Raw genomic sequence first — 22,370 nt, forward strand, 5'->3', positions numbered from 1 at the left:
ATGTATCTATTTGCACTCACCTTGCGCCTCCTCACAATCTTGGCCGCGCAGCACTGATTGCCGCAGCCGCCCACGCACTTGGCGTACTTCAACGGCTGCCTCGAGCGGCAGTCGTTCTCCGTGTAGTACTCGCGCACCTGCTCCTTGCGACAGGTGGACGCCGCTGTGGGTGGAAGGATAGAGAGTCAACGCAATTAGTCAGTGGGTTGAGGTAGGGTGGCTGGATAATTACAACTAACAAAGTGCACAGTGTCACCTTCTCCCCAAGAACCCCTTCAAGTTTTCCTTTGATGAGTGAGTGGCGTGAAAAGCGAGTGAATGTGTGGTGGGTGTGCGAATGTGTGCCAATAATTAAGGTCTAGGGGGTGGTGGCAATATCTAACTACGTACTATATTCCATTTACGTTAAAGAGTTACAAGGCTGTCTATAAAAATAAGTACTTTCAAGAAATAATCAAAAAATGCTCTCTAAGATACCCCATTTAAGATTTATCCTTTCTTTCGCTTAAAAAATATTATTCAAATTCCCATGCTACATACTACATTCCATTTACGTTTATGAGTTAAGTTCTATTGGTTACAAGGCTATGAATAAATATAAGTACTTTCAAGAAATAATCATAAACTGTTCTTAAAGAAACCCTCGTTATAGATTTTTTCCTTACTTTCGCTTTAAAAATATTATTCAAATTCCAATACTACATACTATATTCCATTTACGTTTAAAAGTTGGTTACAAGGCTATGTATAAATATAAGTACTTTCAAGAAATAATCACTAACTGCTCTTTAAGATAACCCCAATCTAGATTTTTCCTTACTTTCGCGTTTTAAATACACCATACTTTCTGAAAATATTATTCAAATGCCCCTTTAAACTGCATATCATAAAAACAAAACCCATAAAGAAAACCTGCACTCTATAAATTGCTTGTGGCAAGCGGACACCTGTTTTATGAACAACAATATAGATTTTAAATGCCCCACATAACTTTTTCTACGCTACAGTGGAAGTTATGAGTGGCCATTCCGGAACAACTCTTTATGGTTAGTAATAAATGACAAACGCCCCCCTACATATCAGCAAGTTAGAGGTGAGTTGTGAGTAGCATAAGCATGATAGATGTATGTACCGGTGACTGTTGGGGGCTCTGTGCTGCCCTCACCTTGATCGCAGTAGCGGCCGCGCTGGCCGTGCTTGCACTTGCACTGGTAACCGTCCCTGGAGTTCGAGTTCGGCACACAGCGGCTGCCCCGACGGCACTTGTTTTCTAAGCAGGGATCAACTGGCTCCTGGGAAAGGCAAAATAAATAATTAGTCAATCGGAAGGCAAGCGTAATCAATAGGTAACCCACCTCTTTGATGTGCGGCGTTTCGTCCATAAAGTCCTGCTCGTCGTCCTCCTCCTCCTGCTGCTCTCCCTCGAGCAGCGCACATCCCGGGGTAATCTTCTGCTGACGCTGGGCATTGCCAAAGTCCACCAGCTTGTGGTTGATCCACACCTCCTTCATGCAGCCCTTGAAACTGGTCAAATTGCGGATCTGCCAGTTCTTGTAGGCCTGCTGGGCGGGATCCATGGGCAGGCCGCCCAGGAACATGGGTGTTGTCAACTTCAGATAGTCATTGGAGCCCTCGTTGATGATGGACCGCGCCAATCCGCGATCCACGCGCAGCGTAAAGTTCTTCTTGATGGCTAAAAGCTCCACGGCGTGGTACTTTCCATCCGCAACCATCTCGAAGCTGTACATCGTGGACACAGGGTGATTACCCACATCGTAGCTGACGCGTATACGTCCATTAAACAGCTCCACGGCGAGATGAGCATCCTGTCCGTCGTACATGAGTATTCCGTTCTGCTCCGCGCTGCTAAATACAATCGTTACGTTCGCCTCCGGACGAGTACGTAGCGGTTCCAGTTCCACGAAAGAGTTATTGTGCACGAAGCTGATGCTGGTGAGGTACTCGCACCACTTGCCAGTGTATCCCGGATGACAGCGGCACAGGTAGTCGCTGCCCTGGGCATTCGGCTGAAAGCAGACGCCGTGCTTGCACTCGTGGTTCTGGCAGGGCGACGTCTGCGGGTACATCATCGAGATCATGTTGTGGCCCTCGCAGTACTTGCCCGTGTAGTCATCCGCGCAGCGACATTGGTAGTCGTTGATCCCATCCACACAGGTTCCTCCATTCTGGCACATATGATTCTGGCAATCGTCAATGTTGTCCGTGCAATTGGTCCCATGGAATCCCGCCTGGCAGTCGCAGCTGTAGTGGGTGAAGTGGTCCATGCACTTGGCTCCATTCGCACACGGGTTGAACTCGGGACTGCAGAACTGGATCTTGGTGTCGCAGAACTCGCCACTGAATCCTGGCTGGCATTCGCACTTGTACGACTCCACTCCATCGATGCAGGTGGCATTGTTCTGGCACTTGATCTCGCCCAGACAATCGTCGATGTTCGTCTCACAGCGGGCACCCGTGTAGCCCGGGGCACACTGGCAGCTAAACCTGCCCTCCTCCAGCACCGTGCAGGTGGCATTGTTGCGGCACGGATTCCCGTAGCAGGCGTCGATCATGAACTCGCAGTGCTTGCCATGGTAGCCCGGCTGGCAGAGGCACTGGTACTCCCGCTGGGGAAGGGCGACGCACTGCGCCTGATTCTGGCAAGGCTGCTCGAAGCAGGCATTGCACTTGGCCAGGATGTCGTTGCGCACGCGGCCGCGGCAGACGAAGCTCGACGAGGGCGTCGACAGGATCAGCTTGTCCTTCATCTGTTCTGGCTCGGCGCAGCGAGCGATTCCCGGCTCCACGTAGTCCAGCTTGATCCAGTCGGAGAACCATTTCAGTCCGCAGTCACAGTACAAGGGATTGCTGCCCAGAGCTCTGTTTTTGAAAAGAAGATGAGGTTCAAGCTGATGATTCCTACTGTCCCTATCTACTCACATGTGGGTCAACGACTTGAGGTCCTCGAAGGAGCCCTCCGGCAGCATCGAGATGCGGTTCCCGTGCAGCGAGAGCACGCGCAGGTTATTCAGGCCAGACAACGCATGCCGCTGCAGACACTGCAGCTTGTTGTACGAGATGATGCTGCAAAAAGGGCCGGAGAATTGGAGAAACATTTACAAATTGCATTAGGCCAACAGACACATGGCAATTGATGAAGAAATGAAAGTAATTGCAAAACGTTTTCCATTCGCAAACGGAGGAGAAACACCAGAAATAACGGCTAAGCTTTGATTGTGGATAGCGCACATCAGTGGCAAAGGCTACAGTGGGCTAGTTACCACAGGATAGTATGAAAATCCAGTCTAGATGATGATTACATAAGGAAGATTTTGATATACAATTCGACTAACTGACTGTATATATTTTGAAGTTATGAACATTTAAAAGACAATTTTTATAAATATTATTTACAACTTATTAATTTTTAGTGAAATATATAAATTTACTCGAAATTTAAGTGTGATATGATATAGATATTAAAATAGAACTTAAGGGGAGATAATGGTTTACTGATTTCAGTTTATAAAAATACTATTTTTAACCACAATCACTGCATTTTTAGCCCACTGTTCTTCTGCTGGCGTCGAAGTCCGCGTCAACGACTAATGCTTAAGCACGAGTCACGATTTCGACTTTACGTCTCGGAATGAATTTCGTGCCTGCGCCTTCTTGGCTTGCACAGCCATTGCCCTGTTGGTTCAATGGGCCTGCCCACTGGACAGAGGGAGGGGACAAGCCCCAATCCCAATCCAAAGCCCAATGGGACCTGGCCAGGTCGACAAACGATGCAATTGGCACAGAATTGTGTCAAGCCCTCTTGAGCCTTCGATTTGCGTTGCTTTTGCTTTAGCTGCTTTTTTTCTGCCATTTCGTGGTTTCCGTGCTGCGGTGGAGCAATTAAAAAGTCATTAGGCCTGGGTGCACTTACAGCGTGGACAGCTTGGTCAGATTGGCGAAGGTGAAGTTGGAGAGAATGGTGATCTGGTTGTTGCTGAGATCGCTGCGGATGGAATGTGGAGTAGGGAATTAGTTGCCCTTTAGGGAATAGATCTTCAAGAGATACTTACAGTCTGGTGAGGGAGCGCAGGTGGCGAATGCGTTCGTAGTGAATCTGCTCAATCTCATTGGACTCCAGATAGAGCTCCGATGTCTCGGCGGGAATGCCGCGCGGTATCTCCTTGAGCTGATTGCGCGAACAGCGGACCACGGTGCCGGTGCAGGTGCAGGATGGCGGACAGTAGCCGTCGCCCAGGCAGCCCTCGCTGTTCTCGCTGCTGCACTTGAATTCCGAGTGGGGCAGGTCCTTGATCTGCACGTCACGTACCTTCGACGGGGCTCCACAACGTGCCGCTCCGCCGTTCAGCGATTTTTTGCGCAGCCATTCGGCGAACCAGGCCAAATGACAATTGCAATTGAATGGATTCGAGGCGAGGTTCCTGAAGGGAGGAAAAAAAATTGTGACAGCATGGGCCACAAAAAACGATTACGATAACGGCATTGATAAAGGGTTCTTATAATTCAATTTGCCCTCCCATACAGGCTCGTTTGGTTTGGTTTGGTTTTGATAAATTAATTCCGTATTCATTCGGTGCCATAGTCAGCATATGTTGGTCCTCCCGCCCTCACTCCTCTGGAACTGCCCTCCAATCCATGCCAGGCACTTTAATTATGCGGACCAGGGGTTCTAGGAGCGGAGCAAGTGAAACAATGGCGCACAAATTACATTGGCAATTCCAAAGTTGCAGCCGAGTCCAGACTAATTTAATAAGCAATTCTGCTTTGTCATGCCACCAGCTATGCCAGCTCCCTATTACATGTGTGTATATTAGAAAGTTTGCACTTGAAAAAAGGTTTTACTACAAATTAGATGACGAACTAGTTTAATTTTCGAAAATATAGAGGCTATACTTAGTTTGAAAATCTTTATAAAAATATAAGTTCCAGTGATCTTTAAGGTTTTAGAACAAAAATGATAAGCTTTATCTAGAATTCTGAATATAAGTCCTATTCTCTTTTAAAAATCTTTAAAAAAAAAATATATATACCTAATTTTTTATGTTTTTGTTACAATAAATAATTTTATTGTGCTGATATAAATAATGCTTCCATTACAATATTGTTCTGATCTATCTGATAACGAATCTTTGTAACAAATCAGACTATGATATTTCAAAAATCGTATGATTAATAAGGAGATACTATCTCATACAACACCATTTTCTTTTTTAATAAAACCATAATATTTTCCGTCAGTGTAGCAGTGTGTAGGCCGCAGGCAGCTAACTAACACTTAACTCTCCTTTCACGCAACACCTTTGAAGGTGGCGAATTGGGGGGCGTTGGGCGGTGGTTGGTGGGCGGTCCGTGTGGTGGTGGGTGTCATGTGGTGCACAGCACTTAATGAATTTCATTGATGCTATTTATTAGCTACTTAAATGAATTTTACAATAATTTGCGAGCAGCCCAACGGACCACCACACAGCACCTCTTCTGGCTCTTGCCGACTGACTCGCTTGGGCGCTCTCCATTGAACTCAATTTTAATTAATTAAATCATCGAAGGCGCACACACATGCCAGTGTGTATGCTCCCTTTGGGTTTTGTGTGCTTGGGGGATGATTTACAGGCAACAAAAGTCGGGGGTAGACTGGCTGGAAAGAAAGAGGAGCTAGTGGTATCTGTATCGCACATCCACATATTCGATGGAGAGCAAGCCATGCTATAAATTGAAGTTCAATTGAATTATATACAATAGTTTGTTGTGCTTTTGGTGGCTGGCATGAAGAAGCAAAACTGATTTGAAGGGAGCAAACGAAGCAGACGGAGCAGCCAGAGCAGCCACATCAGCAGAGTTCAACTGGAGAACAATCAAAACCATTAACCTCATTTTACGAGCAAAGAGCTGATGTGCTCCTCCTCACCATTCCTCACAAACCCGCCTGGCAATTAATACTCAAGCCAAATCATTTATCTATTGAAGTGCATCCCGAGCACTTGGCACAGTTTTAATTGCTACGCACAGCAGCAAAGGCATCGTGATAGACGGAAGCCCAGGAATCTGGAGATCTGGCAATCTGAACCTGAATCTGAATCTGGTTACTTACAGCGACGTCAGCGAGTTGAGATGCTCAAAGGAACCGGGCATAACGCATGAGATTTGATTGTCGTACAGATTGCTGCAACGGAAAGAGAGATTACGTAATGTCAGTTTACAGGTAGTGGTTATACTAATTAAAGGCTAATCAGGTTTTAAGGGGGTAATAATAGTTGATTTAATTCTTTAATTAAGAACTTTATATAAAACTCACAGCGTCTTCAGTTGGTGCAGTCCCAGGAACATCTTGTTCGAGATCTCCTTGATCTTGTTCTCGCCCAGCTGCAGCTCCTGGATGTGGGAGGCTCCCTCGAAGGCATTTGGCTCGATGCCGGTCAGCTGGTTGCGCTTCAGCTCCAGCTTGACCAAGTGCGGCAGGCGACCAAAGAGGCCATCGGAGCTGATGCGTCCCAGTTCGTTGTCGTTGAGCAAACTGCCAAATGAAATAATGCATTGAGTTAGGGATGAGGGAGGCAGCAGGCAGGATGCTGGGACATGGCAACCGGAAGTGGACTTACAGCTCAGTTGTGTGCAGGGGAATGTCGCGCGGAATCTCCTTCAGTCCCCGCCCAGTGCAATCCACGGTGGTTCCCTCGCAATGGCACATCGCCGGACAGTCGGAGTCCATGCGGCACTCGCCGGACAGCTTCATCCGCAATTCATCCCAGGAGCCTGAAAGGAAGAGGAGGAGGAGGAGGGTCTCCAGTTGGCTGGTTAAGTACAAGGACGCGCGCAGTCTTACATTTGAATTTCTCCTCGCGCAGCGATTCAATCCGACGACGATGCATCCGCTTCGGTGACTCGCAGCGGGCTCCACTCGTCTCTATGGGATTCTTGTGCAAATAGTCGGCCAGCCAGCGCAGATTGCAGTCGCAGATGAAAGGATTCTTGGCCAGATGTCTGTGTTTGGGGCGAGTGTGCGTGCGCAAATGGAAAGAAAGTAAGCAAAGAAAGTAGCATTGAGCATTCGACTGAATGGCTGAAACGGTTATGCAGCAGGACTTTCTCAGCAAAATAGGTTGAAGACGTTGCCCGGGCAACTGGATAAGGGAAAAAGGGAAGCCAGAACTTCCGTGGAGGCTTGAGACGTCTTAAAAGTGCACCAGCCTTGTGGCTACGACATTTCCGTTGTTGTTCTTCCTCACTCCCTCGCTCGCCGTTGTTGTTTTGCAACTATTTAAAAGCGATTCCCGACAGGGTTGCCAAACGATTGGGGATTGCGCAAATAGTAAATGTTTTTAGTATTTCAATTGAGTTAAGGAGGCAGGCAGGTCCCCGAGGAATATTTTAGCTTGTTAGCTTGACGCAACTCAATCGATTTTATTGCCAACTATTTAAAATGCTTTTTATGCGTTCTGGGACGATAAAAGTTGGATAGCCTTGGCCTGCCGTCATATGTTTTAAAAGGCTTGAAACGTAATTTCTTAAATTTTGTTTAAGCTTAGTACTTTTCAGATTAGTTCAGGTTATAACAACTAACAACTTAAATTGTTTCTTAATTTTTTTTTTTTTTGTGTAAATTGTTAATTTTTTTATGATGAAATCCGTTAAATGCCCCAATTCGTAATGCCAATTTATTAAAATGATCATCTGCTGATGATATCACCCCTACTTATATTATAAAGATCTCTCAACGTTCAGCGGAAATATGCGTAAGCAACTAACCGGAAAGCTGACAACCCTGGCAAATACTTAACCCACTCAAGCATACAAATCCCTCTGGCTGCCGCACTTATGGCACTCCCTGTCCAAAGCCCATCCAAGTTTTTCCTTTTCTTCGTTTTTTTTCTTGCAGCCGCGAGCACATTTATCGATGCCAAAAGGAGAATTCTTCTCGGCGTCTTCGTCTTTTGTTCGCTGCTAAGGCCGAAAGTCTTCACGGTTCACAGAGAAGGGGATGGATGCTGAATGTACTGAACACTGGATACTGGATACTGAAAGCTGTGTCGGGGGGCGGGAGAAGCTTCTTGTTTGCTGCTAAACAAATGTCAACGCGAACTCAAGACGACGAGGAGGAGGATGAGAGGGCGGGGCGCAGTCAAAGGCAACTACTAAATGCACTTCAGAGGTTTAACACCAAAGTGCCTGCTCCATTCAAGATGGGATCCCGACATGGGCCTGTTCTCCCCACTCGAGTGGATGGTGGGCGTTCGCGAGGAGGCATGGAGGTGGACGTGGAGGAGTGGGACTACTCCATGTACTTACACCGTTTTGATGCTCTTCATGGCGTCGAATGTGCCATTAGCCAGCGACTGGATGTTGTTGTCGTACAGGGAGAGCAGGCTCAAACTGTGCAGGTCGCGGAAGGCATCCTTGCGTATGCACGAGATCTCGTTGGCGTTCAGCAGGAGCAGCTGCAGCGAGCCGAGTCCTTTGAACACGCCCGAGGGTAAATCCTTTATTTTATTGCCGTACAGCACGCTGATGGGATGATGGTGAGATGGCACAATCACAATGGCGATGTTGACGATGGGTGGAGCCGACATGGAAAAGAACACAAATAGAACACACGACGAATGTTAACAAAGTTCGAGCAAAAATAAAAAAGCTGAAAGAAAACAAAAACCCCGCCAGGAGGTGGCACAAAAAATTACAAAAAATAAAAATCACTCTGCGGGCAAAGACAAAGTGGTTAAGTTCTTGTTGTTGCTGCTGTCATTCTTCAACTTGTTGTTGTTGTTGTTCTTGTTGCGGGCGGCAACTGGTTTTGCTGGGATCTGCCAAGCTAAGAGATGGGCTTTAATCATCGGTCGTGACACGCCAAAATTCTATTCTAAATTACTTTAAATAACCAAAAGAAGTTTACCTATAAAAATTGTTATTGATACATTAACATTACATTTACTTTAAGTAACCAAAAGAAGTGTTTCTATAACTAATAATATTGATTTTCAAATATCTATCTATACTACGTACTTGTCATGTTCTTAAGATATCTTTAAAAATGTGATATTAACATGTAAAGACAAGAACAAAATACTATTCCTTTCCTTTAACTTAATATTGTATTTTATTTTCCTGCCGATAAGTTTATTTTCACGTTAATATAATAATTATCTAAAGATATTAAATTGTACTTTAATACATAACTAATTAAAACTACCCTTTTCTGAGAATAAAACCCAAATAAAATCTCTTGCCGGGTTCAAGTTGTAAAAAGCACACCCCCAAAAAAAGGTGACCTACTCTAAAATGCAGAAAATAAACCCCTTTTAATGTGGCTTCCATTAATTAAGTCCGTGTCACGTTTCCAGCTCCATCGCACACGTGCTCCTTGTGGCAAAGGAGAAGGAGATGGGGGAGAAGGAGCTTTGGCTGGGCGTCAGGGCAAGGAGATCCACACAGGTAAGCCAATGCCCGATGCCTGGCGGTGTGAGCTGGCAGAAACGCCAAGCGTGGGCCGATTAGCTCGCTTCTGGCCTGGCCCAAAGGTACCTCTCAAATTCCCATTCCCATTCAGCACTCGGTTCAGGTGAGTTTACCCCTTCAGTTAGCAGTGCAGCAGGGCAGCTCAAGTGAGTGCACATTTTGTTCTGCAATGGCTACTTGTTGCACTGCGCTGGCAAGTAAAGTGGCAGAAACCACCTCCTCCTAACCTCCACCACCGTGGGCATTATCTACTTACAGAGTGGTTAACTGCTTTAGGCCGCTTAGGGCATCGTGGGCAATCCGGGATATGTTGTTGTTGGACAGGTCGATGCGTCGCAATCGTCGAAAGCTGGAGAACGATTTCGGCGGCAGTTCCGTAATGAAGTTCTGCTCGAGGCGGCTGCAAAACAAAAGTAAGGGGTTAACTCCTGAGTACACATCGCAAATGAGAGGCACCACTTACAGCTCGGTGGTGTCGTCGGGCAGAGTGACGGGCACACTGGTCAGACTCTTCTCACGGCAATCGACGATCCCGTCCGCACAGCGACAGGGGTGCGGACAGCTGTTCTCCGCCCCGCATTCCATGGGTGCGTGCTCCGTCAGACCTGATGGACAAACAATATGGTTAGCCGAGATTGGGATAAGTCGCTCTTGCTCTGGTTCGAGATGAAGTGGGGCTTTAACTACTCCAGTAGCTGGGAAAACGACCATCCGATTTGGATCTTTGGCTTTGGCTGTGCAACCCCAGCAGTAGCATAATTATCAATGCTACTGCATAGCTGCTCCATAGTTCGAATGGCGGGATTAAAAGGGGGTTGCGGATGTAAGGAGACTGGGGAAATGGGTTCGGGTTTGGGGAGGTGCAACTATAACCAGCCGCTGGTCATAAATGTTTACCCACATAATTCCATAGCATTTCATACAAAACGAAAGTCAAACAAGAAAGGAATTATAGTTCAGTTTTATGATAAGATGGAAGTCTGAATACTCTACTATTAAAGGATTGGATTAAACTTATAAAAGTAAACTACCCAAATAAATATTTATATTATTTAAGGATCAATTAAATATTAATATATTTTGAAATTTGATAATTTTACTCATTAATCCTCGAGACCCAATCTATTATTCACACATATTCCAAGACTAGAAAAATTCTCCGAAATATGTTTTATCACCAGAGTTCTCATCATTGTAGCCTCTATTATCCCACTTGACACGGGTCATTCGGGGATATACCATCCCATCTGCATACTCATATCGATTACAGGCTCCCCAGAAAAAGCAAACCACAACGAAAAACAATGCGATACCCTAACCATTCAGCTGAAATGGTTGAGCCAAGAAACTCGTTTCATGGCTGCATCGTTTTGGGGCGCATTTTCCGCTTCATTGAGCGCTTCACGCTGAGTCTTTAGCTTTGGTTTTTCGTTTTGGCCACTTCCCATTCACTTGGCCCGCAGCTCCATCTTCAACTTAAGCCCGAGCATCAGAGCATCTGCATCTTTCGGTAAGAGGAGAAGCCAAAAAATACAAACACCAGGCAATGATTTCGACGGCGTTAAACGTTTTGGCAAACACACGACCTCGCAGGCGAAAAGGGGGATATAACCAATGGATGGAGATGGAGATGAAGCCACCAAAGCACCAAGTGGTTCTCGCCAGATATTGTGGTACGTTCGTGGGCGTTCGAGGCAGCGGGGGCGTGCCCATATGACTGCTTATGATTTATACCCGCAATGTTTTGTTTTCCTCGCGTTTGGCATAAAAAACTAATTAATTTCGACTATGCAGCGGGTGGGTTTTCCCAACGTTGCCCATTTTTGGTAGCATTCAGGGAGTGGAAGCTGCCACAACATGTTGCACACAAAACACCATTACATACCCGAGCATTTGAACTCCTGGTCGTGCAGGTCCGCCACGTTTTGGCCCTTCAGCTGCGACGGCGACTGGCAGCGGGTGTAGGGCGCCAGGCGGGTGGCGCTGCGGAGGAAGCGGGACAGCCAGGACAGATGGCAGTCGCAGGCGAACGGATTGTCCGACAGCCGGAGTGCCCGCAGACGTCCCAGTCCGCCGAAGATGTTGTGCGGCAGGGATGTCAGGTTGTTGTTGTTCAGCGTGCTGCAAAAAATATAGAATGGCGAGGCGGTTATGGTCAGTGGATAGCAGATGATCCGGCCTTATCAGCCCACTATATCTATAGACCAGTTATGCTTATGGCTCGGAAGGCTTGGCCAGGCCAAAAGAGTAAAAATCTAGTGCCGATCGAAATTTAATTAAAATTGTTTGGCGTTCATCGCCTTTCCAGGTTCATACCTAAATGGTTTGCACTCTCCCAAAAACTTCCAATTTAAATCCTCCTTTTATAAAGAGTAGACTAGTAATTCGCTAACTGAATTTTTATAATAATTGAAATATTTACCATTTAATTATATAATCAGTCAATAGAAAACACCATATTTTATTAAACATTTTCATTTAAAATGTTTAGAATTTTTAATTGGTAAAATAGTAAATTAGCTTGGTTAGCAAAAATTTGACCTAGTTTGTTAAAATCACTTTTAGCATGGTTTTATTTATTAATATCAAATGCTTTGTTCTTCGTTTTTGCAAATAAATAATGTAAGTTAAATCCCGATTTACACTTCGCTTAACAAACAGTTTAGCTTTTGCCCACACATATATCAACTTGTTCCTCTCGCTCCCTTCCAATCATTTGATATATTAGCTCCATTTCGGCTGCGATTGGCTTATCTGGCCACAAAGCCCAACCATTTATTATGTAATTTAGGCAGAGCATTAACTGATTGATTTTTAATTCATTCACTAATTCCCGCTTGATTGATTAACTCAAGGCACTAAATCACTGATTAATTACTCGGCTCGACTGGCGGCGAGCAGTTCCATTGATTGGCCCGCTAATTTGGCCATTCTGTCCCTTCACTTCGGTTTAGTTCTAGTCTAGAAAAAATACTCACAGTATCTCCAGCTCCACCAGTCCCTTGAAGGCGTGCTCATCCAGACAGGTGATCTGGTTGTTGTCCAGCTGAAGACTCCGCAGCGACTGGGCTCCCTTGAAGACGCGTCTTCCCACCGTGACGATGACATTGTTGGAGATGTCCCTGGAGGATTATAAATACCATATAAGTAAGGGATCCCAAAGCGAAGGGTAACGAGTGTCGACTACTATCGGCTACTTTGGAGTTTACTTACAATCGCAAAAGACTCGCTGAACTTGTCACTAAGTTTTCAGGAATTGCCTTTAGTCGATTGTTGTTTAGGCGTCTGATTGATTACAGTGTTGGATTTGTTTTTTTGGTGTTTTGATTTCGATTTTGGTTTTTGATTTGGTTTTTGGTTTTTTTTTGGTGTAGAGACGAGCATTTTAGGTACGCAAAACGAAACGTAACGAAAGCAGAGAGAGACAAAGAACGGTAGAGATATGCAATAAAAATAAACAAGAACGAAAACGGGAATCAGATACAAAATGTTAATAATTCAAACTAAATCTGGCATCAAGCTAAATTCAATTTGCACGCTAGCTATATTCTAGGTCTAAGAAAAAATGTATTGATTAATTGATCCAATGTGGAGATCTTCAAAAATTGGTTAGTAGTGAGTTCAAAAATATCGTATCATGCAACTAGCATTATTAGGAGATATGTTATATAAATATTCTATTATAGGAATACTCACAGTCGCTCTAGAGAGACCAAATCTTGAAAGGAGTTCCTCTCGATCGTGTGGATCTGATTGTCCGTTAGTTGGCTGTGGAAAAATCAACGGGTTAATCGGCCAATTTTCGACTTAATGCACCATGATTTGAACTTACAGCATTCGCAACTTGGTCAGTCGCTGGAAATCCGTCTCGTATATCACGGTCAAATTATTGCCCTGCAACTCGCTGCGAATATAGATAAAGAAATTACGATTACAGAAATTGCATTAATTATGTTGCAAGGAAGGATGGATGCAACCCAAGAGGCACTCATACTGCACACACAGGGCGATAATTTTTTTTAATTGCTTGTAAGACAAGAAGACAACAGCAATCTGAGATATGAATGCAGCTGCCAAAGGGAAAAACCAAGGGGGATCCCGAGCGAGAAAGAGTAAGAGATTTCCGCCGCTTGTTGCTGATAACGAAAATATGATATTTAATCATTGAACACGGGACGATTCGACGACTCCTCTCGCCAGAACTCGTTTCTCGCAGCGAAATACAGAGAATTTGTTACCTGTAGATGTCATAATGAAATGCAACCGAAAAAGAGATACAAAAGACTTAACTTAACCGTGTGCGCATGCGCAACCATCTACAGGCAGCCGACCAACAAACAAGTTGGTCTCAGCTGCTCACTTTTTGAGTAAGGTTCGTATGTTTCGAGACCCAGAGATCTCGGGGCCCGAACAACAGGTAGGAAGACCTTCGGCGACCCAAACGTAAAATATTTTCTGTGCGGCTTAAGCCTTAATGAATCTCGCATCAAGTTGCCGATGGAGAAGAAGCAGCCTGCTCCTCGGTTCACCCATATAGTCTCCAGCCATCCACACATACACGTCTTTTTAATGAGCTTAATATCTCTTTGAGATGTGGGCATCTCTTGTGAAGATCCCACTGATTACAGCCGACCGACCAGAGTGACTACACGGGGAAAAATCTAACAATATTACATGATTATGATGGCCTAGTAACAAAAGTTAACTAATCTTTAGAGTTCCAAAATTTTATAACATTTTTTTACTATTTACTATCTTATTTTTCTCTCTGTAACACCAAACAGCACAAGTTAGTCGATAAGCATTTTCAATACGCTTTGTTTCGCTTTTGTTGGTGTGTAGAAATAAAAACAAAAGTCTTGCTTGTAGCCATCTAATTGCCAAACATTTTTCAAACGCTTCTGGCGGTGGTTTTTATGTAATTTGTTTAAATCACTTTTGGTTCGAACGACAGGGCAGTATGCATAATTTTTGCCGTTTTCCCTGGCTTATAATTAAGCATTTAACTTCATTAGATGCGTGTGGGGCTGGCGATATAAAAGGCTTTTGTTGGTTTTCGCCCTCCGCTGCCAATTAGATGCCATCTTGGGGCTTGCTCTTTTGTGGCCAGGTGGTTCTGGTTCTGGTTCCTTTTCCCTTTTCGAAACCAAAAGAACCGAGGAGCAACATCAAAAGCAGCTGCCACTGCTGCCTCAGCTATAAATTAGTCGTTCTCAGGTGTGAAGGGCCACCACCTCCCACCAATCTAGGTAGCAAGACCCGAGAACCGAGACCCAAGACCCCCGTTTTCCACAAATTAGATATGCAAAAATGCTGTCGTGTCAATTGAATCAACTGTGTGGGTGACTGGCAGCCTGTCAGCTTAGAACTCTTCTGTTCCTCGGGCTCTTCTACCGCTCACAGCCCCCTTTCTCCGCTCGGGGGCTTTGTAATTAAATGGCAATGACATGAGCGGGGCCATTCGCTCGGAAGGGGGGTTTGGGTTGGGGAGCACAATTTGCCAGAGCCCCAGTTTGCATTTGCCATTGTTTTTTGTTCGGGCTCCTCTATATATTCCTATTCCTATATACGTTCACATCGACAGGCCCAATAGTTGTGGGCATGTTCAATATTTGATGTATGCTTGTGTGCCGGGTTAGAAGGTTCTGCGCTAGGGTGTCTCAGGGTCTCGGGCTTAGTGTTCGGCAGCCATTTAATCCATGAAACCATTTTATATGCACATAATCGGAAGAAAATCGAATTTGCTAAACTTGAACGCAGATTAAGGAGACTTATGGTGGCATAAACTATTTTTTCTTGTGAACTTCTCTATCGGAATGAATATTTGAATCTTTAACTGCTAAGAAAATATATCTGCAGATTTATGTTCAATAGTTTTGCCTTTTATAAATTAAATTTCAAAACGTGATGGAGAAATTTGAGCTTTGTAATTCACTTAAATTCATACGTGCCACAGACAATGCGACTTAGAGCGGCTCGTCTGTATTCAATTTCATTGAAACAAAAGTATTTTTCACCTCTGGAGTCTTCCCCTGTTTGATGGCTTTGGGAATTAATTCCCCGCTTCTATATAATCTGTTGAAATCATAATTCCCCCAAGAGCCTTTCCATCACATCCTCACCTGGCTGTTGCTTTATTTTCTTGTTGATTCTTTTCCAGCCCCGCCTAAGCTCTACTTAAGACTCTTGACACATTCTCCGGCGCACTTTGACACCAGGAATCGAAATCTCATCTCTCCCAATGGAATGTCACTCAAAAAATAGGACATATATTATGCTTCGAGGGCCCTGAGACACCCTGTTTATGGGATAGTATGTGTTTTTCGTGCCCTGTTCGGTTCTCTATTTTAAAATGCAAATATGTCGTGCATGTTGATATGTTTTCTGTTTCTGTTTCTGTTGGCTCACAGCTCGTTTCAGTGTTTTATATTACTCTCTGTTTTCAGCATTAAAAACGAATAAATACGAGAAATGCGAAAAATAAAAGAGCGCAAACAACAGCAGCCAAATGTGTCCCTGAGCGCAGTTGCCAGCCATTCTGCCATTCAGCCAACCGAGTTGGCCCGACTGCTTATAACTGGGCTATAATGCTATAACGTTAATGCTGTTGCCGCTGCCGCTGCAACTGCCTCTGCTGCTGCCCCTGATATCTGTTATTAATTTATGTAGAAAAACTGCAGCCACGACAGCGGGCTTTTGAGGCCGCTGAGGTTGCAGTTGAGAGGTGGAGGAGCCAGAGGAGGTGGTATTTTGCATACACTTGCTAATTGCCGGCGCGTTAATTTATGTGGCGACTGTGAGCGATGGACAGAGACGGAGATGGAGTCGGAATCGGATTCGGAATGGCCAGAGCCACTGCCACATTGGCTTAATGCATTCGACTCCGCAACATGCAACAATTATTGCCGCCTGGCCACTGATGCGCTTATGCGGCTCCTTCGGCGACAATTAATAAACTTAATGGCGATTTAATGTAAGCAGCTCGCAAAAGGAACAACTCTCTTTTTCCTGGGGCTTGGGTTCTGGTCATCGTCGTTCTCTGGACCCTCGAGACCCTCCTTTATCGCTATCGACACGACGACATGGTCATGGCTTTATTTATTTCCCCACACCAGGAATTCAAGAATCCTACAGACCAACTACCCTGAACTGCTGCTGTTGTTTGCCTATGCTGATTTTTAAATAAATACAAGTAGGAAATCGGAACAATCCCGGCCAGCAGCGGGCGTGTGCGTCCGGGTCCGGCTTTATTATTTTAATAGAGTGTGCTCAATGTTTGAACAATTGGCAATGGGGAAGTGGAGGAAGGAAGGAAAGGGCATTCCATAATTGGAATTTGTCATGCAGCCAGAAGAAAGTATCCGAATGGCGGCGATCCTAACTAAACGAATCGAAATGGCTAGGTATCAATATGGCAAATGGCAAATGGCAAACGGGGACTTAACGGAAGTCTTTGTTGTCCCATGGGGGAAGTCTTACTGTCTTTCTGTTGGTTTTACGTCTGCTCAGATTGTTTGCATAATGGAATTTCAATATAATTGTGAATTTAATATTGATTTATGGCTGCATTTGAAAGGGAGGTGTGGTAATTGAATGATGAATACCGAGAATAAAGCACTCACATTTCAAAGTGATTTTTAAGTTGCAATCAATGAGGGGATTTAATGGGTCTGTTAGCCTTGAGTTGTAATATTTCCAAGAAATTACCAATAATATTTAACCTCACATCTTTCTCAATCACACGTTAGGGTATTTATTTCGATTAATACTCACAGTCGCTCCACGTCCGCTGAGATTTTCCTGGGCACGGCGGTGAGTCCTCGGTGCGAACAGTCCACATTTAATCCCGTGCAGGAGCAGACCCTGGGGCACCTTGCCTCCGTGATGACGCCCACTCCGCCGCCGGGTATGTGGATGCCCACTGACCCCAGCCCGCCGCTGGACACCGCTGAGCTGCCGAAGCCACCGGAATAGGGTTCCGCGTGGACGACGAGCGCATCATGGCGCAGGAGCAGCAGGATCAGGAAGGGTATCAGTACCCGGAAGGGTGGTGGCATCGACGACGTCGTCCTGGACGGCGTGGCCATTGTGGCACATTTATGAAGCAGCGGCAACGTGCCTAATTGAAAGTGTCCCCCGAATGCCAATCCACTTTGTCAACAGCAATCACCACTGGGTAAATATTTCGAAGGGGTCGGGGGAAAAAAAAGGATTGATGATGGCACTTTCACTTCACTGGTTTTCACTGTAAATCCTTTTTGCTCGAAGGCGGGGAAAACTCCGCTTTTCCTACGGCGGTACGCGGTACGCTCTTTTGCAGCCGTCGCGAACGCGCTTCTTGACCGAAGTGAGCGGCAGATGATGTCTTGTAACGGCGAGCGGTCGAAAAGTAACGAGTAGCGAGTGGCGAGTTACTCTCTTTCTTCTTCTTTGTAACTCCCTCCCGCAATCGTAGGTAGAATCGGAGACCGGGCGTCGTAGGTAGAACACCAAGTTAGGTAGCAGGAAATGCACTTTTCCTTTCCTTTGTTTCGGGTATCTCTCCTCCAAATGCTATCTGGTATCTTGCGGATACTGCACTTGGCTGTCAGCAGCTAAAACGGACCGAGAGCGGCAGCAACTTCATCATCATCAGCATCGCCGGCAGCAGCAGCAGCTCGGGGGCATCGCAGCGACCTGCTGAGCGCATCTGCAACGAGAGATTGGGAAAGAATGAAGAATGTGTCGGGGAAATCATGAAAAATTATCTATAAATTCGGCAAGGCATCGGCAACAGCAGGAAATTGCCATTGACTGAGCGTTTAAATATAGTTCCCGTGCGCTTCTGCGATGTATATTTATTTTACTTTAAAGCTACACATACTTATATATACGAAGAAGTTGAGTGGCAGAAGTTGGAGGTACGAAAACTCAACTGTCGTCTGTAATGCCATGATATATTGCTTGGCCACAAATTAGCTCCTCTCTCTTTTTTATTTTTTTTTTCTTTTTGAGGAAAAACCATCCCCTGAAACACCTGTCGGAATGAGCGGTAGCAACGACCACTAATCACCTCCAGAAAACTACAATTATCAGTTGTTTGGATGGCATATGGTGTGTTTTTCTGGGGGAAAATTCCGTATCAACAAGTAAACATGGGAATATTAAGAAAGAGTTTTTATTTGGATAAACATGAATGAATGATTATATTGTCAGGGCGCTTCGATATATAAAATACAAGTAATTTCCAATTTTTCTATAATTTTGTGAACTAAAACTAAGAAATTATCATTCTGGGAAGCGGATTCAGTAATTATTGAGGTCTGTAGTATTAGGCTTTTGCTTTTCTTTAAGGTAACGCATAAATCATATTTAAAATCCAAATTTCCTCGGGCCAAAGTTGACTTAGTTCCATTTGAAATGACTATATTGCCCTAACCTACCAGAACTGAGGAACTATGCTATCTGGAAGCTCATCTAGTAATTACTCGCATCTGTAATCTCTGGGCTTCCGCTTTTCGATTCCTCTGGGGAACTCACAAATCATATTTAAGAGCACTCTGGCCCAATTAAATCTCTGGTTTCTTCTAATGACCCTCTGCTGCTGTTGCTGTTTCAGTTTCTTCTGCCCTCTCAAGTGCCAGTCTTCATTTACATTCCCCAGGCTAACTATTCAGATTCAGATTCGATCTATATTTGGCTCTGTGTGGTCTGTCATCTCTTTCGCTCGCTGTCTCGCCATCTCTTTCGCTGCTGGTCTGTCATGTTGTGTACTTAATTTGCAAATTGACATGTTTAAGGCACTCCATCCAGTTCGCTCGTTCGTTGCTTCTGCTATTAATTGTTTAAATTAACATTTGGATAAATGACAGCCGCGATTGATGCCTCCGACTGCCAGAAGAATATTTCGGTTATTGGATAACTGGAGTAATCAGCATTGGGCTGTCAAAAATCGCTTTCCCCGATATATCCATATATCTTGCTCTGTTTTCACTTAACTGGCAATCAACTTTAACTCAATTGAATGTCAAACGTAATTTGAGCAAGCTTTCCTCCATACAAACGGAATGCATATTATACACACATGAAAGTGTGCGGAGAAGAAGAGAACTGAACCTATCAAGAGCAGGCATGGGGGCCTTTAATCAAAAATTTATCATATAGGGGGGCTGTCCCCTTTTTTCCCTGCGAAGCTCTGAAAGTCTGGAGGAAATATTTTTTGAACGGCAGCAAAGGCATGCCTTTCACATCACGGAAATTGCGGGGGTGTGTATATATATGTATGCTCAAAAGATGTAATCACTGCATTGTCACCCGGCCGAAGGATTTGCTCCTCCATCCTGCAGCTCATCCTGTTCATCCTGCTCGGTTATGCCATTGCTATGCTCCTGCCTTGAGGGAATCTCCACCTCATAGTCGGCTCATATGAAACATAAATCAGTGAAATTCTATACATGCCACTGATTGTCTACTCTTTTGCTCCAGTACTCCTCCTTTGCTCACTCCCCCCCTGTACATACATATAGCCCAACAAATTCCGAAGCAAATTCAATGCATGCCAATAACTCGTTCTTCTTGGGCCCAAGATGCGGATGCCCAAGAATCCGGGGAGTGGACGGAGGCTTATAGGCAAGAGGCCCGCTTCGAAGTCCAACTAAAACTGGAAATTGCCAGTGGTCGTTGGTCTAGAGTGCCAACGAATTAAGCTAAGCCAGGAAAACAACAATAATTTGATACCAAGAAGAATCCAAGGCACTCAATATCAATTTAGTTGAGAGTTATAACCAGAAAGTGATTTGTGTTTGCAAATTAAATGGGCAACACGGAGCCAGGGTAGATTTCCAATTAGAATTTGAGGTATAATGCAAATTTCCACATTAACAGAAATTATAAACTAATATTTATCTAGAAATATTCCGAATTTCCTACAATTAATGTTGTCTGAATTTTGCCACCAACTGTTTTGTACAAGATAATTTCACCAACATTTCCCAGTTAAATAAACACATTAAATTTTGGCATAAATATTTATTTAGACGTAATTAAAATATGTGTTGAACTAAATTGCATTTCTTATTTGGCCCCATTTCTGTGATTTGATGATTATATTCCACTTATTATTATGAGCAGAAATGGTTATTTTAATGCATAAACAATGACCGTTAGCAGGGTTTTTCAAATGGGCACTTGGCATATTAAATGAAATCGATGTCGTTTGCAGAAATCCAAACAACCCAACCCAATAAACAACCCACCCGCACATTGTACTCTAAAATCTAACGATTTTTCCAACCCCATCACCCCACACTTTTCACTCTTTTTACTGCCATTTGGTCTGACAGTCAGGAGATAAGACCAAGACTTTTGCCAGAGAACTATTCAAATAGAGCCGGGCACAAATAAACCCGACACATAGGCACATAGATAGAATGTCATCTGCTGCTCAGAAGAAATCTCAGGCTGGACTAAGAGAGACGTCTGCAGATTAATGACGCGACCTCGCACCAACTGAAACAATAGATTTATGGTAGATGGAGGAGGCGCCCGGCTCAATCTGCCGAGAGTCGCCGCCCGGAGGCTCTTGTGGATTTTCCAATAAATTACGCTTAAGTATGCACTTAATTCAAATAATGCCACTGGGGAGAGGGGTTGCCCTCAAGTGATTTGTTTTTTTGTGGCTTACACGACGGAGTGGTTAGTGGAGAGCGGCGAATCCCTCTTGGGGAGGTGGACTCTGTTTGTCCATTGCCTATGACATGTGTCAAAATCTCTTGCTCTGGTACTCCCCCCTATCCCCTACCATCCCATCGCTAGACAGAAACAGAGATAAGCCATATCAAAGTTGGAGACCTCCGCCCACCGAGGGATTAAGCTGAAGTCAGCGTGGCCCAAAGTCAAACATGTCGAGCTGAAGATGGAGTAAATGTCGGGGGTCTTAATCAATGGGAGCAGTACAGAAAAAAATCACAATAAATACGGGGAAACTGTTGACAAAGCAGAAACGGGAAAACAAAGTGCAAACAATCAATATATCAGATGGAAATGGAGATGGAGCTCGAGATGAAGACCCAGACAACTATTTGGAATTTCTGCCCACTCCCTAAAACAGGTTCACCCTAAAAAAAAAAAAAACATAGAGCTTTGTGGGGCTAGCCAATTCCAATGCCCAGACATGAGACCCTCAATTAGTGCTCAAGTATCCAACGATTATGGATCTATAAAATGTTGAAAACTGAAATAAAACAGAAACGGACTGTCAAAGTGGAAAGATCTCAACCATAATTATATTATACAGAGGTTCTAAATGATAATTATCAGTAAAAAGAAGAATCAAAAACAGATATCAATTACGGTCTAAGGGAACAGGAAAGATCTGTCAAATGTAAATGATAATTTCAAGCGTAGATAATCGAGATTGTATCTTATGATATGGGGACTGAGCAGACTGGCGATATAATCGACAATTTACAGCACATCAAAATATTTTCCCAATTTCCTTCTCAGCGATTCTCCACGCAGCTGATCGTCATCATCGTCTTTCTACTTTCGTGCTTTGGCATTTCCGCAGCTTCTTTATTTCCCACCCCCACTCCCCAAGAATGTCATGTTAAGGAACATGTCCGAAAGAAAGAGTTCCGAGGTCCAGTGCTCAATGCCCAATGAATTGTATTACAATGAGAAAAGAAATAATAATAAAATCAGAGGAAAAGGCAGTACAAAGCACAGTTCCAATAGGGACTTGTCCAAGCCGGAAGTGTCGCATACTTTTACGGATACACCGACTTAATTATGCGCATAAAATGTAAGAACAACAAAAACAGCATCCCCATTCAGAGGCAGAAGAAGAAGAAAAAGGAGGAGCAGCGGGCAATGTCGGGCTTGAAATGACAAAACACAAACATTAATTGCTCCACATTCACATCCAC

The 22,370-nt window shown here is 44.4% G+C and overlaps 1 protein-coding gene across 1 annotated transcript in view; it reads right to left on the bottom strand.

Moving 5' to 3' along the window:
- The window catches only part of sli (slit guidance ligand), a 56,836-nt gene that overhangs the window by 3,618 nt on the left and 30,848 nt on the right, over positions 1–22,370 (bottom strand). Inside the window, 19 exon segments of the mRNA XM_044393181.2 lie at positions 21–163; positions 1,133–1,292; positions 1,356–2,880; positions 2,941–3,084; positions 3,932–4,003; positions 4,071–4,439; positions 6,107–6,178; positions 6,311–6,529; positions 6,615–6,768; positions 6,839–6,996; positions 8,302–8,517; positions 9,722–9,865; positions 9,929–10,070; positions 11,351–11,586; positions 12,444–12,587; positions 12,679–12,750; positions 13,162–13,233; positions 13,298–13,369; positions 17,239–18,154. Of these exon segments, the coding sequence (XP_044249116.1) occupies positions 21–163; positions 1,133–1,292; positions 1,356–2,880; positions 2,941–3,084; positions 3,932–4,003; positions 4,071–4,439; positions 6,107–6,178; positions 6,311–6,529; positions 6,615–6,768; positions 6,839–6,996; positions 8,302–8,517; positions 9,722–9,865; positions 9,929–10,070; positions 11,351–11,586; positions 12,444–12,587; positions 12,679–12,750; positions 13,162–13,233; positions 13,298–13,369; positions 17,239–17,552 (4,428 nt within the window). The 5' untranslated portion in view covers positions 17,553–18,154.

Source organism: Drosophila takahashii, chromosome 2R (genome assembly GCF_030179915.1).
Source record: "Drosophila takahashii strain IR98-3 E-12201 chromosome 2R, DtakHiC1v2, whole genome shotgun sequence".
In the NCBI taxonomy this organism is placed as follows: Eukaryota; Metazoa; Arthropoda; class Insecta; order Diptera; family Drosophilidae; genus Drosophila; species Drosophila takahashii.